This window comes from Seriola dumerili, unplaced genomic scaffold (genome assembly GCF_002260705.1).
Source record: "Seriola dumerili isolate Sdu_G_001 unplaced genomic scaffold, Sdu_1.0 BDQW01000433.1, whole genome shotgun sequence".
NCBI lineage: Eukaryota > Metazoa > Chordata > Actinopteri > Carangiformes > Carangidae > Seriola > Seriola dumerili.
Window position 1 is genome coordinate 298,731 of NW_019174688.1, and position 18,236 is coordinate 316,966.

Consider the following 18,236-nt stretch of genomic DNA (forward strand, 5'->3'; position numbering starts at 1 on the left):
CTCCGCAGGAGAATTTAAAATGGCAGATTGAAGTCGATAAAGCAGGATGACAAAAGTCCACTTACCTCATTCAGGGCCTGTCGCTCTGACTTTGGCAGATTCTTTGACTGGTTGTCTGCCTCTGCCCATTCCTTCATGATCTGAGGAATAGAAAGACACAGAATAGGTCACATACACTAGAAGCCGATGCTGGTGGTAGCTTCTTATTTACCATAGAGAACACATGAGACAGTGGTATCAATCTTCTTCTCAAACTCTCTGTAAGAAACTGTAGCAACCAAAATTACGAAACATCATTATAAAACAAAACACGTGGACAGATATGAGGAATGGTTTGTCTAGACAGAAAAAAAAAACACAACATGTAATCACTGTTTGATTTACTGACTAGTTGTTTTCCTTTTTTGTATTTAAAAGCCACTTTTAGAAGAATATTGAAACACATATGTAACTGCGTATCTGTGAAGACATGGTGCTGATGAAGACAGTTTTTTTTGGGTGGCGACATCATATGTGTGGTGTGCAATTACCACAGCCAAAACCCAAATCAAAAAGAAAATCTCGAAGTTGTACAGAAGCTGTCGTGAGATTGTGAACAAAGATACACCATGCAAACACCATCCATGCAAACATAGGCAGATGTGCAGCATGATAAACTCTAAATTTCCATCGTGTATGAAACTGCCTCTGCAACCAACACAAAGTACATTAATAGTTTATAACTTTAATGCCAGGCTATAAATTATGACTATTGCAGGGGTCTTGTGATGCATTTATGAAGGGGTTAATTATATTTAAGAATATATACAGTCCATGAGGTAAAATTTCATTCTTACTGCGCAGTCCAAGTGTGACACTTTTGGTTATTATGGTTATTTTTTTCTGTATCTGCTTCCCTGAATGCAGGTGAAACATGTAGAGGCCAGTGCCCCTGTCATTCTAGTCAGTATTAGATTAGGGACTGAGAGCAACGCAACAGCCAGTCTCGTCCCAGATTAGTGAATTGACGGTCAAGAGTCGAACCTGCCCAGCCGAACAACTATTAGCCTGTTCCTAGCCCTGTGAAAATCACCTCATTGATTCGCTTCATTCTGCGCTCCTCCAGGTCCGTTTTGGCACGCAGGAAGTTGGCATGCTCGGTGTCATCCACTGGCTTCTCAAAATAAACATCAACGCCATCTGTGGGCCGAGGCGTAGTCACTGGATGGGAAAGACAGGACAGAAAACAGAGGTTGTGGATTCTGCAAGAATTGCCAGAGAGCAATTATCCTGTAATTCAAAGGGACAGTCCCGGTCAGAGTGCGACAGGCTGTGCTCTGAGAAAAGACCACGAGAGAAGGAAAGCAATTTTACACTACAGTTGGAGGGATGGGAGAAATGGAACAAGCAACAATGGAAAACAACAGCTGCTGTGTGATGGACAGAGTGTGGATGGAAGATAATTCTTCTGTTCATTCATTCATAATACTTCTGCCTTTTGTAACCCCAGCAGAAGTACCAAGGAAACACACACCATGTTGTGTAACACGCCAGATTAATCATTTGACGAAAGCTTGTGGAGCTTTCAACTGCAAAAAATAAGATTACTGTGAAAGTACTAGCGTTACCAATCCCATTTTGCTTTGAGTAATTACTTTTATTATTTTAAATGTGAGAACAATTCCAGTGGTGGAGGATTATTTGAACTTCATTCTTCATATTTTATGATGTAGACTTTAAGTGAACTGGATTAATTGCAGTGTATAAACTCACCATAATTAACACTTGTTTTAATTGAAATAAATGTTATTATCTGTTACAAGTTTACGTTACTACTAGAGAGTTAATAAGAAAGCCAAAAATAAACACGGCATAAGTAAATATTAATATGTGTATGCAGTAAGAGTTTAAAACAAAAATAAACCTCTGACAACACTCTAACACACTCAACCCATAATGAGCCTTCACCAGAAAGAATCACCAGGCTCTGGCTTTTAGTTGAACAGTGTTTCCCACACAGACAGTGACCACCATCATGTTTACCATTCTGAGGTTGTTATTTTATTTAAGCTCACATATAAATGTGATGTGTTAGCTGCTCTATTTACTGTGCATAGTAATAAAGAGCCCTGCTGAGGCCTGGAGGTTGCTGTGGGTGTGGATGTGCGACATGCACCAGATCGTCCTAAAACAGGTTGTGACGTCAGCGGCACTGTCGCCAGTCATTTACTCCTTTTGACTGTGTTCTTCAACACAGCTATTAACACGTTTTCAGCTGATTTTTCACAAACAATAGACAAACAGACAACAGACAAACAGACAAAAAAAAACACTCACAGCTGTCTCCCTTGATCAGAGGTGTGGAGGTGGTGGGTTTGTGGCTTTTCTTGTAGAAGAACGAATCCAGATAGTCTGATGTGTGGTAGGGGCCTGAGTCAATAGGGTATTCATACTCTTCTCGATCTTTCACAGCCATTGCCTCCTCTTCCTCCTCCTCTTCCGCTTCCTCCTCGTCGACCTCCTCTTCCTCCTCCTCCTCCTCCTCCTCCTCTTCTGCATCCTCCTCTTCTTCCACCACTTCATCATCCTCCTCTTCCATATCTGCCTCGTCCACATCTGTGTCAGGAGAGGGGCTCGGGGTGGGGGCTGTTACTTTGGTGCTGCGGAAAAGCGGAACAGTCATTACTGACACCTCCTCCCCCCGTCCTCTAACATCTTTATGTTGTCAAGCTGAATATATTAGTGTCTTACACAGGATTAAGTTTTCCACTGGTCTGGGATGTGAATGTCTGAGGAACAGCAGGGACGTCCCTCTCCTCGGTCTCTCCTTTACCGCTGGAACTCCCTCGGCCCGGGCAGCACACGTACTCAACCCCCCGGAAATGGTCTCCACATGGCAGCAGCATCCCGTAGCTGTGGAGCTCTAGATTGTCTGCAGTGCATTCCTGAAAGAGAGGCAATCAGATCCACAATGTATCACGTATAATCATGTATAATGACGTTGAAAAGAATATTTTTTAACTTAAATGTAGCATAAAATACCATAACATCTAAATATAATAAGACAGACCTCTGGGTTTCTTCCCTTGGAACATAAACAGTTGACAGGAGGAGGTATGAAGGAGTGTAACAGTTTGTAAACTGTCACCTTTCCTGCTCTAACACCTTAGGTAGGTGTACTGACAAAGTGTGACACACTGCACAATACACTACTGTGCAGACTTTTCTAGTCTAGTCTGCCATTGCTGTTAGGGCTGGCTGCACAAAAGGTCTCAAATATGCAATGGAAAGTTCATTGTGCACCAGAGGAGAGGCGAATAAAAATGACCCTTCTGCTTTAACGCGACTGAAAACCTTCCTTTTCTTTATTCATAGGCCTTTATTGTACAGTTTGTCTCAAAACTGCACAGCTCCCATTTTTCCCGCCCTTCTCACCTCCTTAGCAATGTTGTGCCAGTACACGTAACTCTCACAAGCGTCCATCTGCTCTTGGTGGAGGAATCGGCATCGGTCAGGAACCAGCAGGGCCTCGCTCACATACTCGCCCTCTGCAGAGTGATGAAAAGGTGAGGTCAGTGTGAGCCGATTCCAACCGGTTCACTTTCTAGTATTTTTGTATTTTCATTTCAAACTTGATTTAACTAGGCCTCACTGCTGCATTTGAACATGAATGTAGTTTAATAAGGAAGGAAACAAGAGCATGTGAATGAACACAAGCTGCGTGAACACATGGTAGCGGACCAGAAAAGTTAAATGGGGATGGGATGCACAAATTACGTCTGACAGAAAGCATAAACGTGTTAAGTGCAAGCACTGTGAAGTACAAATGCTCTTTGCTTAAAAATGAGTATACATATTTATTACAGAGATCTTAAATGCAGATGACTACATTGTTTATACAATACACCAAAGAGAAATGGTTTTATATTAATTTAAAACATGTTCCTATACCATTGCCTGCTGTTCTTTATGGCTCATGCATAAAGGGAAGTTTTCACCCGTACAACAGGCAGTGCAGTCGAAATCAAACAAGCTAGAGCCCGTTCTATTGCGCTGTGCGTATGTATCAAAGTGCTTCATGACTCCAGAATGACTCACTGTTCATTACTCATTCATTCACTCACTCATCTATTGTTAGCCGATCTCCCCCCCCTAGTGGCCCCTCTGCAATACTGTCAAGCTGAACATGGTGCTTTGTGTGTATTAAAACCTCACACCCTGATTAAGTATCACGATTAGAAAGGCGTGGCACTGTGTGAGATGCAAGGGGAATGCCCGTACTCAAATGGCAAAAATCAAATCAACGTAAAGCCATGCGTTGGTACTAAAAAAAAATCTGAAACCATGCTTGTTATTTTTATGCAATATATGTTATGTAACTGCTTGGTTTTGATATTTCACGAGTCCCTTTTAAAACACCATGTTGTGTTATGGAGAAATCTCCACGAGATGTAATGTTTTATTATTTCTTTAATGCTAACAAATACTGTTGAGTAAAAGTGGAGATTTGTCATTTTTACACTTCATTTTTTTTAACCTTTGGACAGAGTCAAGCTAGCTGTTCCACCTGTTTCCAGTCTTTGTGCTAAACTCAGCTAAGCAGCTGCTCTCTGTAACTTCATATTTAACTGACAAACAGTTGTTAACAGTTAAACCTCAACAAAAAAAAGCAAATATGGGTATTTCCCTTATATTGGAACTATTTCAGAAAAGGTGTCTAATGGTTACATATGAATGACTGCAGTGTCCCTGGTTTGAGTTTGGCTCTCTCCCCTGGTTTCCTTTCTGTTTCCACTGTCAAAACAAAGGGCATGACCTCCAGCACACAGTGAGTGTAGAAATATAAAGGATGCTTCTTTGTGCTTGTTTCTTCTCTCCATTGCAACTTGAGGTCACACAGGAAAACTAAACCTATGAATTCTTGTAATACTGTAATGGCAGTGAGGTGTGTTGTTCTTACCTAGACAGCGGTAGGGCAGGACTATGAAGGGATGTGTCTGGCAGTGGCCCCAACCTTTCCTACACCAGGCGTGGATGGTGACAGGTCTTTTTGACTCCTCTATATGGGAAATCGGAAGCGCTGGGTACATCTGGACGTACAGGTTCATGCAAGACACAGAAACAGATAGATGGATGGGCAGAACGGAGGGGTCGAAGACAAGAGGAGCGGTGGACAGGGAGGAATTGGTTAGAGAAGAGGCTCGGGGATTGGTTTGGATTGGTAGCAGGATCAATGCAAAAGAGGACGGGGAGCACAGTCAGCAGGGGGAGAAGACTAACAAGGGAAAGAGTCATGCAACAGATTCTCTAACTGCCTATATGAAGCCACTTTAGACATGGCATACTGAAGTTATAACTTCAATCAACATTCTTGTCTTTCAACATTTCCAATTTCACATCTGACTACATCCGTTTAAAGTACAGGCTAATAATTTGAGGCACAAGGTCATAATGAGTTCGAATAGCGAGAGAATAGTGAAATGTAGCCGGCCCAGAGTCTGAATGCACAATAAAATGCTTTCTTCATAAATGTCAAAGAAAAAAAAAAGGGATGGTTTTTGTGTAAAAGCCATCACTGATACACAATGTGCCAGCTAATCTCATTACAGTCCATTCAGGCTCACGGCTGCGGCTCTCTGTAGCGGCTATGTGTACTTTGGCCTCCAGGTGGCGCTTGGTTGCCCTTAAAGTTGCACTTCAAATAAATATCTCTGAAGGGGGGGAGTGTGTGGAGAGTGTGTGTACCACTGATTACCTTACAGTAGATGTTTAAAGAGCACACGTACCGGGTAACAAGAGGAGGATAAGGGGATGGAGGCGCAAATGAAATACTGTAATATTTCAACAGGCCACCATCTCTCTACTATATATAGTTAAATATATAGATTTGATAGGGCAGGTGTTAGACAAACCAAATTAGAGAAAAAGAATATGAAATTTGACATGATTTCCCTAAGTCTTGTTGATTACATGAAACATTCTTTTCAACTACTTTGTCATTAAGGCTCCTGATTTCGATAACGCTGCTGTTAGAAGTATTGATCCAGACTGGTGTTCATTACAGCTGTTCAGGTTTATGTTATTTCCCTTGCGAGGTGCAGGATCTTACCTCCTGACAGTAGGACAGGATTTCGCTGGGCTCTTTGAAGCAGCCCTGCCGGCCCTTAGGATCCGGCTCCCACTGCCCAGTCTGTAGGTTCATGTGAAGGAGCTGACGGCCACAGAACATGGCAATCTGCGGCTCTGCCTCCTGGGGGCCTGGCCCGTTCACCTCGGCCATGGCCAGAGCCTAGAGAGCAATAGGGAGGGAGGGAAGGGAGAGAGAGAGAGAGAGACATGATAGGTGAAGAGGAGTCGATACAATTGCACAAATTGTACAAAACACAGTGGCAGATAATATTGTGTTTGAAGCTGATCCAGGGTGAGTAGACCACAGATGATTCCTAAATGCACTCCTGCACTATCCAACATTAGACCGACAGCGTGAGCCAGCGTGCCAGACTGAGAACGAGGGAAAGATCGAAGCAGAGGAGTGAGAACGTAGGGAGGAAGAGGAAGCTAATGCACAGGAGAATGTAGCGCACACTACGAGCTTTAAGAGAATATTGGCAAACCTAAAAATCGGGAAAGATCCATAGAATACTCCCTGATGAAATAACCCTGAAGTGAATGCGAAGAGGAGCCAATAAAAAGCCTGACATATCGACTGGTGGCCTGTGCTCCCTGCCTGCTGACAGCACTGAGAGCTGATAAAAACAAGAATAGATGGTGGACGAAGAAGAGGGCATACAGTAAAAATATACAAGAGTATGTAAAAGATTGCTCCGACTCCCCCCCCCCCGCGCTTCCCCCTCCTCCAGCGGCCTTCTAGGATGTTGTTATTGATCATGGGATATGTTGCCTCTGCCTGGGGGGAGGGCCCAGGGGACCCCACATAGAGGAACAAACACCAGCTAGGGCTTGGAGTCAGGTGTTAATACAAGCTCATTGACCGACGGGCCACTTCACTACATTAACACACAGCACAGAGACAGAGAGAGCCCAGAGAGGAATAAAGGAGGGGAGGGGTTAGTTGGGAAGGAAAAAAGCACTTTAAACAGCACAAAGACTCGATCTATCTCAAGAAGGCAAAACAGATTTTTTCTTTTTCTTTTTCAGAAAACATGAAAATAGTGAGGCCAATGTGAGAAAATGCCAAAGTAGAGAATGTTCCAGGGGATGTCTGAGTCATCTCTGCTGTAAACAAAATGAGCTGTTTTCCAAAGGAAGCCACACAGATTCCTGCAGGTCACACAGCTCATGTAGAAGATGTTAGCTCCATAGAGCATCCTTTGTCAGTAACATTCATGGTAGAGAACATGCGATAATATTTACTGTCCAACTCTGAAACTCTTCAAAAAGGCATCCTGCACCCGGGAGCCTCTGTATGGCTCGTGTCCTTTCATCTGTGCTGACAGACAGAGAGATAGACCTACTGACGACAGACAAGATGAGCGACGCTGAGCCAATTAGAAGGAAGTTGCCCAAAGGGAAGAAACTGGGGAGGGAAAAAAAAAAATATGGGAGAGTGACGCCTGATCAAAGGGAAGCCCTGCTTTGGCCGACCGGAGCTCAAGTGTTTGAAGTCCTAATTAAAATTCATACAGAATAAAATAAATATATAAAACCCCTTTGAGTAAATGTACAATAAATATAATAAGCCCTGAGCAGTCTATGCATTATAATTACGCTAAGAGGAGTTTGTGTTTCTGCATGTCTTAGCAGATTTCTTACAAATTACGGCTCCACTTTTCATTACTGCTGACCGTTTCCCAAAGCATACCAGAATTCTTTTTAGATTTATGAATGGATTTTTTTCCCCACCTTACAGTCCACTGTTTTTTTTTTCTGTTCGTTTTAATATTGTTTTGATATCAAGTTGCTTGAGACAAGTAATCCATCACAGTGAAGATCATCTTTTTTCAATTAAGCCACTTTCAGGGTCATAAGCTTTAAACATAATACTCAGTTTTACGGTACATGTGTTTTACAACAATCATGTTTTGCATATTTATCATTGTTTGTCTTCTAGATATTTTTTGACAGTACTACTAAAGCTATTTTGCAGCCAATTCTAAAGTTTCAGCTCTCAACATTCACTGTGATGGATTACCCATCTCTAGCAGGTTTCAAGTCCCTGCAAGTGAATGATCAACCCACAATTAAATGAATGGAAATATTGGCTGCTGCGAAAGGTGTGGAAAACCTATTCACAAATCTCTAATAACTTGGTTAACAGTGCTGAGCTGCAGATTTTTACTGGTTAAGTATACTGTAGGATAAGCATGGGAAAACACTGCTGAAGCTGCTGTAACAAGCTGCTGAGTTAATGTCTAAATAGATCTCTTTGACTCAGAGAAGGTCAGTGCCACAAAGAGAAAAAAAAATAAGGAAAAAAAAAAAAAACTTCCGGATATTTGAGAAGATAACCTGGCAGCTCCCCCTGGTCCGGCTCTCTCATTCTGCCTGCTCTCCACTACTGCACTTGCAGAAAATCAATGCTGAGCGACTGCAACTGTATCGCCACGTTCCCCCCAATCAATAGCAGTCCATCAGGAGCCCGAGGCCCTGACCTCCAGCACGGCAAGGCCACACACCCAATCTCCAGCCTGATCTGGGACCAGATTAGATCTCCCTCTTGTGATAACCCCTAATAAGCAATACCATTTTAAGATGTACACATCTGTTGGTCTGTTCCTGCGTCGCAGCACAAAATCTCCTGCTTGTTTTTGACCCAGTTTGGAGTATAATCACTTTTTTGCCGCTACAGAAAGCCACAGCCACATCATCACATTAACATCACTCTGGGACTGACGTCTCATAGCCGCAATTTGCTCTGCTGTGTAAATGCCACATGGGTGTCTTTGTCAGTGTTTCATTGTACAGTGTCATTGTATTTTCACAGCAATAACGGGAAGCGTCATCCGTGTGCGTCAGTCCTTTTTATTCTTACCAAAAAGGGTGAGAAAGCTTTTAGGAAGCACTGGATAGAAATGTATTCTGTGTTGTTTGATATTTTGCTTAATGTAAATTGGTCATATCGTGAATTTTTTTTATTTTTCTCATAGAAATAAACACTGACTTTGGAAAACAGTTACAGCACTAAGGATTGTGGGGAAACATCTGGCAAGACTGTGCTTGAACCTGGGCATGACAGGAGCCTGATGTCATTCCAGTAAATGTTGTTGTTGCTTGTTTGGAGAACATATGGTTTTCATTTGCTTTGTTTATTTGATCATGGAACGTTAACTACCGTACCACACTTCACTATACAGTTTCTACAATTAAGCCGGGCAGTTAAAGCTATACATACCTTTTATTCGACATTGCTCTCAGTTCATTTGATTGAATTACATCTATTACTCTTCAGCCCTGGATCACATATGGTTGATATTTCTGTAAAATCAACACCAATATCCAACCTGAAGTCCAGCCAGGACAGACCTGCACAAATAGTTACGTGCCAGAGTGCAGTTGTCTGTGCAGCAGCGCAGCGCAGTGCAGCGGAGAGGATCCGCCAAGTTGATAATCTTGTTTAAATGGCAAATTGGTCAGTCAACCAAGTGGAAAGTCTACCTGATAAAGACGGACAATTGGAAAAGAAGGCCTGGAGAGGTTGTGGTTGTGAGAGGGAAAAAAAAAAAAAACCCAGAGCAGCAAAGGTAATGTGTATGGTTTACAATATACATTACACTTATTTCTGTTCCACACACCTTTATTTCCTAAGCTTTGGGTCATTGAACCAAAGATATGCACAAAAAATTGTTTTCTGTATCAATCAACAATTAGTTCACTTTAGATGAATACATAACAATAAATAATACTTGTGTTAGCCATGCTAGCAGCATGACTCTATGGATGGCAGTGTCAGTCTGACAAAATCATGGTTCTCAGATAATGTATCGTAATAAATTTGGTGATCCTGTGACTTCCTCCCTAACACCATCATCAGGTCAAAAACATTTGTCTAATACTTTGATTCATGACAAAATACCTGCAAGACTAATGACATTCCCGTCGGCCTCGACTCAAACTTGTGTTTTGTGCTAGTTAGTGAATGTTAGGACCCTGGGTTTTTAGCTCAAAGCACTGCTGTGCTGGTGTACAGTGTCACAGAGCTGCTAATATGGTAGATTCATTTAGGTGTAAATGATTGACAATGTATTTCAATATTACTGAGCATTATTTGAAAACAAGATTCTAATTTTCCAATATTGTAATTAACTTAACCAAAACTTTAGCACAACAGCTAATATTTACAAAAATTTAAAGAGTAACACATGCTTTTTCTCGCAATGCTTTAGTAGACACTTTGCTGTATTCACTACATACAGATTAAATAGACACAGACAACAGTCCTCTGTTGTGAAGGATTAAGAGGCTAATTCACAGCTAAAAATAGCTTTTGCTACAGTGAATGAACCACATTCTTTTGCCTTCATTAAGCTGTTATGTTCATGTTTCCTACTTACAAATTATAGCAGAGATTCCCTTTGGACTGACAAACATGCAGTCAAAGATTTTCAGTGTGTTGGTGGTACGCAATTTCCATTTTGATGCCAATTAGACTTTAGAGAGTTAAGACTGTTGTGGTGTGAGCACGGCAGTGTAAGTCTCTCTGAACACTCACTGTCTCCATCAGGAGCTGAGGCATCCTGATCCAGTTGGATTCACAATAACGCTTCACAATCTGTCAACAATTGTACTCTGCAGGACAGGCTGCAGAGCTGCCCTCCATCTCTCAGTGAAAAAATACTGTAGTGTACTGAAGCATCTTTGTACAGTACTGTCTGCAAGCACAGGGGGAAGTGGGAGGTTCAGAGGTTGGTAAGGCAGTGCTGTTCAACCATCCCCAGTCCCACATATCATGTCCTAGTGCTGATGAGGCTGAACAGGCAGACAGCCCAAACGCCTGACAGCTCCCCACTGCAGAGAATGCTGCATCATTAATAACGACCTGGTGATATAAAGCCAGAAACATCGATTAGCTTTCTGCCTTTTTTTTTTTTACTAGGTTCTTTTGCCTTCTTTAACTCCCTTGATATTCTATTTTTCACTGCTCGGCTTCTCCATATCCGTTGCATACAGACTATGCTGCTTAGCTTTGTAGTCACATGTGTACCTCCACAGTCTCCATAGCAATAAGCATCACAAAGAAACAAAGTGATCCCACAGAGACGAGAACACACTGTGCACTCTGCCAGAAGTTGTGGAACGGCTGGTGCAGATATAAATAATAGTTAATTATATTTTTTACAGATATCCCTCTAGTAGGTGAAGTTATGCTTCAGTGTGGAGCATCCAAAATAAGAGCCCACAACGGATATGATCTTGCAACATAGATATTCTGTCATTGAGGGCTGAGTTTGGGCCAGGGCAGTGCTTTTACATGTTCCTCCAGTATCTTCCGCCCGGTTCTAATTAAATTTTCAGCACCTGTTCCACCCTTATGTTGCAGGATGACTTCATCCTCTGTAATGATGCAATCTCCTGGTCCTGGCAGGCAAGCCAGAGCGGAAGGGGCGGAGGGGTGGAGCCCACCCATCATTTGTCACTTTTTACAAGTTGCTGCCAGACTGTACATTGGAGCACAATGCCATAAACGAATCAGAGGCTTCAAGTAGATGCAGAGTCTTTTAGTGCTGCTGTGCTGGGAGCAACATGTCATGTTATGTACAATATACAGCCACAGTCCTGCAGGGTGTTACATTGTTATTCCCTTACATGCAATTGTGATTGATTCTGTTTGCTTTGAACTTTCAAGTTTAATTTATCTATGATTCATTTGTCCTGTGCTGCTTTTGTTATGTTACATGATCTAAATTATCTGAGCTATGTGCCCTGTGTTAATGTATTTGTGTTAATACAAGGTTCATGCGTGTAGTCTATCAGTGTATATGCTGTGTGAGGAGCACTTTAATACATATTTATTTTGTTTTTCAAGTGCTCTATAAATCAACTTCAACTTGAAAATACACTAGCTACTACACAAATACAAACCCTCTGGTCAGAGGTATATTGCAGGAAGCTTGCTTGACACCCAATGATTAACTAGGGACATCAAACCCCTGAGGAGCTAATCTCTACTTAGCAACAGGGATCTGGGATATCCCATGTAACCAAAATACACCTTGTAGTGACAATGTAGCCAAACAGCCATACATCACAAAGAAAAAAACGACTTTTAAAATTCCAGGATATGTTCGTTTATGTAGGATTGGCTTTAACGACTGTGTTTGTCTATTATACTGTGATTTGAGATAGCAGGTTAAAAAAAAGGTGCCATTGAATAGGACTGCTAAGCGTCAACCGGAGAGTTATAGCAGGGAGTCTGGAACAAGAAGGGAAGCTCCAGGCAGCAACGCATGTACATTATATATTTTTTCTCAGTACAAATGTTGCTAGAGTTTACATACTTCAAGTCACTAAATTACCAAAGAAATCCCATTAGGTCATGTTGGCAGTACATGCATTTAAAAAACAAAGTTGTTTTAATCTAAAAACTTGTCTGCACAGCACTTAATAATTTATGGTGTGAAAAGCCTGGTTAGGACTGCTCCTGATTAGTATAACATTAACTTTGTAGTCTGGCCAATTGCCATTACTCATGCAGAGAACACACCCACGTACAAATAGGCCCCATAGATGCATAACCCATGCATGTACGAAACACATACACACACACAAACAGGCCTTCCTGGGCAAGTCTTTGTGCCTCTCTGCAGCACAGATGGCTGAATAGTGGGTGTCTTCCTGCTCTCTGGGCCCCTCCTTCACTCCATTCTCTATACACCCACCCTCTCTCCTCTCCCTCCACCTCCTCTTAAACCTGAGCTCAATCGACCTCAGCCACCCCATCCTTAATAACCCCCCCCCCCCAGCAGCTTTCACACAATGCCTGACACTCTGCTGTTTGGCCTCCCTCCCCAGGCCAGTGTTAAATGGCCAGATAGATTTGGGAGCATTCATCATTGTAATCATGTTGCTTAATTATTCATGGGCTCCATCAGGCCTCTTCCTGGTGTGGCATGTAGTTATTAGAGAGTAGCAACATTAGTCTGCCAGACTCTCATGGTGCAGAGGGGACAAAGGAGGATAAAGCAGGTTAGCTCTGTACACTGACACTCATTATACATCTCTGACTAATGGCTAATTGAAGCCATTCATTTTCTATTCAGAAGAGACTGATGAGCAGAGCGGAAAATATTGCATTGTGTTTTATGTTTAATGTATTGTTCTATTGCTTCCTACTGTAGACCACACATAGTCGCAGTTACTTATTGAATACAAAACTGACTTGAACTTATTTCAGTTCTTGACAACCGACTATTATGACAGAGGCTTTTGGGTGCAGAGATGTGCAAACATCACAGCCTCTGCTAAGTCAGGCTTCATCAGTCCAGATTACAGCGGTCCAGCCCCCAGCTGGGCACACTGGGAGCAGATGGCCCCATAATCACCAGGGTTCATCTAGGTCTGAAACAGCAGCCAAAACAGCTCCGAATATTTGATTTAATTTCAAGTATAGCTTAAAATAGAGGGCATGTCAGATGGCATCACTGCAAGAGACTCCATAGAGCTGGAGGCTGGCAGTGCCAACCATTTCATGATTATGGTTATTTAGGAGTATGTTTACTCAGAGTTGCACCCACTGCAGTCTGCATATAAAAACACCAGAGTGGCATATCCTTTCGAAAGGTTTTTGCCTTTATCTTTCAAACTAGCACTGTACAGGCTGCTGCAGGGAAATAAGGACAGCCATGACTGACTGACATCTTCTGTAAAGGTCACCGTCTCCTCATGGAATCACATGTTGGATACAGACTTCCCTGATGTATGATAGTGCCATGGGACTCAACCTAAGCTTCATACCCACAGGAGCAGAGACTTCACCTTTCCCAGCTGGGATTCCTATGAGTCATAAATATCATGTTCACACATATCCTGCTTCTCTCTTTCTCTTTTTATAATGCCCTCTATATTGCACACACCTGTACTCCACTTCCATTGTGCAGACAACACAGCTGTTTCCTGTAAGCTTTTTTTAACACACTGCCTTTCAGCAGAATCTGTGGTAAAATTTGTAAAAAAAAAAAAAAAAAAGATGTCCAGCACGACCAGAACAACAAAACAGGAAACTCCCACTGATATAAAATTGATTTCATGCGTCGTTTTCCAAGTTCTATGGAAATGTGGTATTGAGCAATATTCGGTATGAGACAAGTGATTGTGATACTTGTGTTGCACAGAGTAGGCTGAACTCATACGCATGTCTGCCTGTCTGTTCCACCCACACTTCAACAAATGCTTCTTCTGAGTCACGCACCATAATGACGCCACACTGTGCATGCTTTCTCTCCAGAAAAGACAAAAACACAAAGCGGAGTTGGTCATTTTCACGATCCTCCTGCAGATATGTGGGAGATAGAGAACTGCGTAGTAATGTCTCATAAATCCACTCAGAAAAACAGAGAGTACGGGAACATTAAAGGCCTGCAAACTTCAGCAGAAGATGAAGTAATTTCATCTTCTGGTAATTGTCAATGCATTTCTGCTGTTACGCAATACTGCTGAACTCCCTTCACAGTTAAGCAACACAACATGGGAATGCCAGCATGTTAATGCCAAACACTGTGAGCCTGCAGATGTGATTTCAAGCTGAAGAGCTACCTCAGGGGATTGAAGGAATCAACGGCTTAGCGGAGATTTGAGCACTGCAGGTCCATCTGAAACATCCTAATGTCAACACAATTGCCACTGAATCAGGGATTTTCTGCAGGCAGACTGAGAGTGACACAATGCAAACCGGCTCTCCAAATCTGTATTTATATGGTAAATACATTCAAAAGGCTTGAGTCCCATCTAGGACTCAAAGGTTCAAATTTCTATTAGCAAGTGTATTGTCACAGCTAAAATGTATTAAACACTAGGATGATTATTTTCTATAGGCGATTGCTGCCTTTTCTTTTACATAATTCAAAACGTCTTGCTTCTGACAAGTGAAAAAGCATATTCTGATGATAAGCACATTAAATCATTGTTATCCTGAAATCACAACAGAACAAGATCAGCACCCCCCCCCCCCAAGAGGCTTTGAGCTCTGATCTGAAATTAGTTATCCACCCTGGAAGAAAATCTTGAATTTTGCAGGTTACTGGAGTTACTGGAAAGGATTGTGAATTTCAGATGGAGGGCATATATATGATAACTTTATTTACCAGCTAAGTGAGGTATCAGACAAGTGTGTATTTTGTGCAGTGGGAGACGGGACAGGAGGCCTTAAAGCAACAACATGATGCCTTTGAGCATGATTTAAGTAGATTAAGGGAATCTCAAAACCTAAATGAGGGCATGCTTAGGTTAAAAGACTGTAATAATTGATCCACTTAAGGAAGACTGTCTTTCTACGGTCTCCCTGACAAATAGCAGGCGGCCATCATTTTCTTGCCTCCTTCTTATCTCATACTCTGGGCCTTTGCTGCCTCTCAAGCCCCTCACTCTGTCTTTGAAGCTTTTGTTTTTGTAGCCGATCTGCAGTGAAGTCTTTCTCGCTGGGTATTCTCCTTTGGATCCACATGTCATCTCTCTTGCAATTGTACTTTTTACTTTTCCTGTCACTTGATGTACTTTCTGTATAGTTGGTACATGTATCCTCTACAGATCTCTCTACACTGCAACTTGTGCTTGCTAAACAAAGTAAAGGAAATCTGCCAAAGGAGTGAAACAACTTTTCATGATCAGTTTTTAAGTTAATAGCATCTTGAATTGAGGCAAATAACCTGAAACACATTACACTGTGCTGGAACTGAAATATCTATGAAAAATTTGAAGTTATCTGTCAAATTCATATTCTTTTCAGGAATTTATGAGTCCTTTGGGACATGGATGCATTTTATCTATATGACATGTGACCTCCAATGCTCTCTGTACTTTCATCACAATAATCTGTTAATCTCCTGTCCTGTCTATATATAGTATCAGTATTCCATATCTTGCTTTTTATGACTGTAAATAATGGCTTCTTGTAAATGTAAGCATATCAAATAAATAACTTGGCGCTGAATTGAAACTACTGTATATATACAATATAGTGGCGAAGCAATAAAACAAGAAGAGACTTTCAGCAGAAAGTGGTGGCAGAGGAGGGGCAGTGGGGAATTAGGGGTTAAAACATTCATATATCTCTTTCCTTCTGCCTCTTATTTATGCACACACACAATCCTGATCACATCATGCCATCTCCCCTGGGAGCCTGTCTACCAGATGCATCTTATGGAAATGAGGCTTTGAGGTTAACATGTATATATATATATATATATCTGTGTGTGTACTGTTATATGACCACAAATGTAATACATTGCACCACATTACGTATGTAACATCTAACTAAATTTCACAACATGTTGGTTCATTGCTTTAATTTAGAGGCATGTGGTATCACTGCAGTGGGAACACACTGCTCTTTAACTCCCAGTGAGAGTTCAGAGACAACACCATCGCTTATATAAGAGCCCAGCATGGCTACTCTGACCCCATGTAACTGCAAAGATATATTGAGGGGATAACCTTTTCTTGGGTCTCTCAGTGAGTATGTTGCCCTGCACAGCATATTTAGCCTACTGCTCATGGTAATGAGGTGCTCTGTTAATGAACAGCAGGATAAACAGCTAAAGCTGGGTCTGCTGGGACCAGCTTGCCACTTATTCAAAGCAAAGAACACCAAGGGTCTGCCAAAGACAAACGGGATGAAACAGCGTGCAGCAGCACGGCTGGTGTCACTCTCCCACATTTTACATCAGCTTCCTCTCAGTTGCCGTCCTCTTCATCCGTCTCACTTGTTCCCATCGAACCCGTAAACACACATTCTTTTTAGCCCTTACCTCTACGTTCTTCCTCTCAGCATCACTTGGCCACTGAGGGTGGTTGCCATGGTAACACCACCCACAGGAGCCGGCTACCTTCCCTGTTACCGTAGCAACTGGTTCCCTACAGAATTTCAAGCATGCCACTCAGTCGCTCTCTCTCTCCTCCTCATTATCAGTCTGCCTCTCTCTATCTTTCTTTCTCACATGAAAGAGTCCCCATATGTTTGGTTCGACTTTCTATCCTCGGCAGGTTGCTGATCGCTGGCTTAATGGATGGTTAGTTTTCCTTATCACTGCCTGTTGGTTGTTTACACACCACTTAAATTACTTACTGGGATACTGGGCCCTGCCGAGATGGGCTGAGTGCATCTTTCTAAAAGACATTTTGAAGATAAGAAACTATTTTAATCTCTTCAGAGAGATCAAAAACTTAAATGTTTCCCCTATAATTTTATAAAGATATTTCTACTATGCTAATAATGTCTAATTGTAGCAGTGCAAATAACAACTGAATAATAATTTCATCCAAATATAAACAACAGGGGCAACAATGATGCCCTAGGGGCATCTGACCTTCAGTCAGCAGGAGTAGATGTAACTCCAAAGACAGTGATATAATTAGTAGTAATGCTATTAAAATCGAAAAATAAGAAATCTATATAATCATAATATAAATAATTATTTTGATAATCAAGTGATAAAAGCCATTTATCAAGCAAAATGGAAAAATATAGACTATAATATAATATAACATCAGTAGCATTAACAATGTAAATAGTTAATTAAATATACCAAATAAAACAATATAGTACTGACAACTATTACTCGACTATCTGTGACAGCATTATATTGTCCTCCTTCTGATGATCCCAGTCTTGCTCACTTGCTGCCCTTGGTAAATCTCAGTGTGGTGAATCAGGAGCTGACTTAATGATTCATCACATCCCTCTGATTCCTCTGCTTCAGGGTCTCACAGCCTGCATGTTACCATACAAATGACTATCTTTCTCAGCTTCACCAACTTTCTGTCCTTCCAAGACTTTGCTTCAAGTACACTGACATCAACCATGAAAAAAAGTTGACTGACATCGCCAGACCATGCAAGGGCATATAAACATGAGCTCGCTGATTGGTCTGGTAGAATCAGTCATTCGAGGTGCACATGATGAATCACTTCAGTAGTAAGTCGTAAGAAGGTGCAACTGCTGTTCTATCTACTGTTATAAACACATGCTAATTTTGGAGGCACTGTCATACTTTTTCTTAACCATATGAACGTATATATCGTTTTTATGAAAGCCAAAGTGTCTGTACACACTTCACATTCAACACGAGAACTACAACTCCTGTCGC

The 18,236-nt window shown here is 41.7% G+C and overlaps 1 protein-coding gene across 3 annotated transcripts in view; it reads right to left on the reverse strand.

The window, feature by feature from the left end:
• The window catches only part of aplp1 (amyloid beta precursor like protein 1), a 37,620-nt gene that overhangs the window by 4,092 nt on the left and 15,292 nt on the right, over window positions 1–18,236 (reverse strand). For all 3 annotated transcript variants that reach the window (XM_022761909.1, XM_022761908.1, XM_022761910.1), the window contains exons 2-8: window positions 6,089–6,268; window positions 4,940–5,069; window positions 3,415–3,527; window positions 2,731–2,924; window positions 2,317–2,639; window positions 1,073–1,200; window positions 66–140 (exon numbers count right to left, since the gene is read on the reverse strand). In XM_022761909.1, coding sequence (XP_022617630.1) covers window positions 66–140; window positions 1,073–1,200; window positions 2,317–2,639; window positions 2,731–2,924; window positions 3,415–3,527; window positions 4,940–5,069; window positions 6,089–6,268 — 1,143 coding nt within the window. The remainder of the gene's footprint in view (window positions 1–65; window positions 141–1,072; window positions 1,201–2,316; window positions 2,640–2,730; window positions 2,925–3,414; window positions 3,528–4,939; window positions 5,070–6,088; window positions 6,269–18,236) is intronic.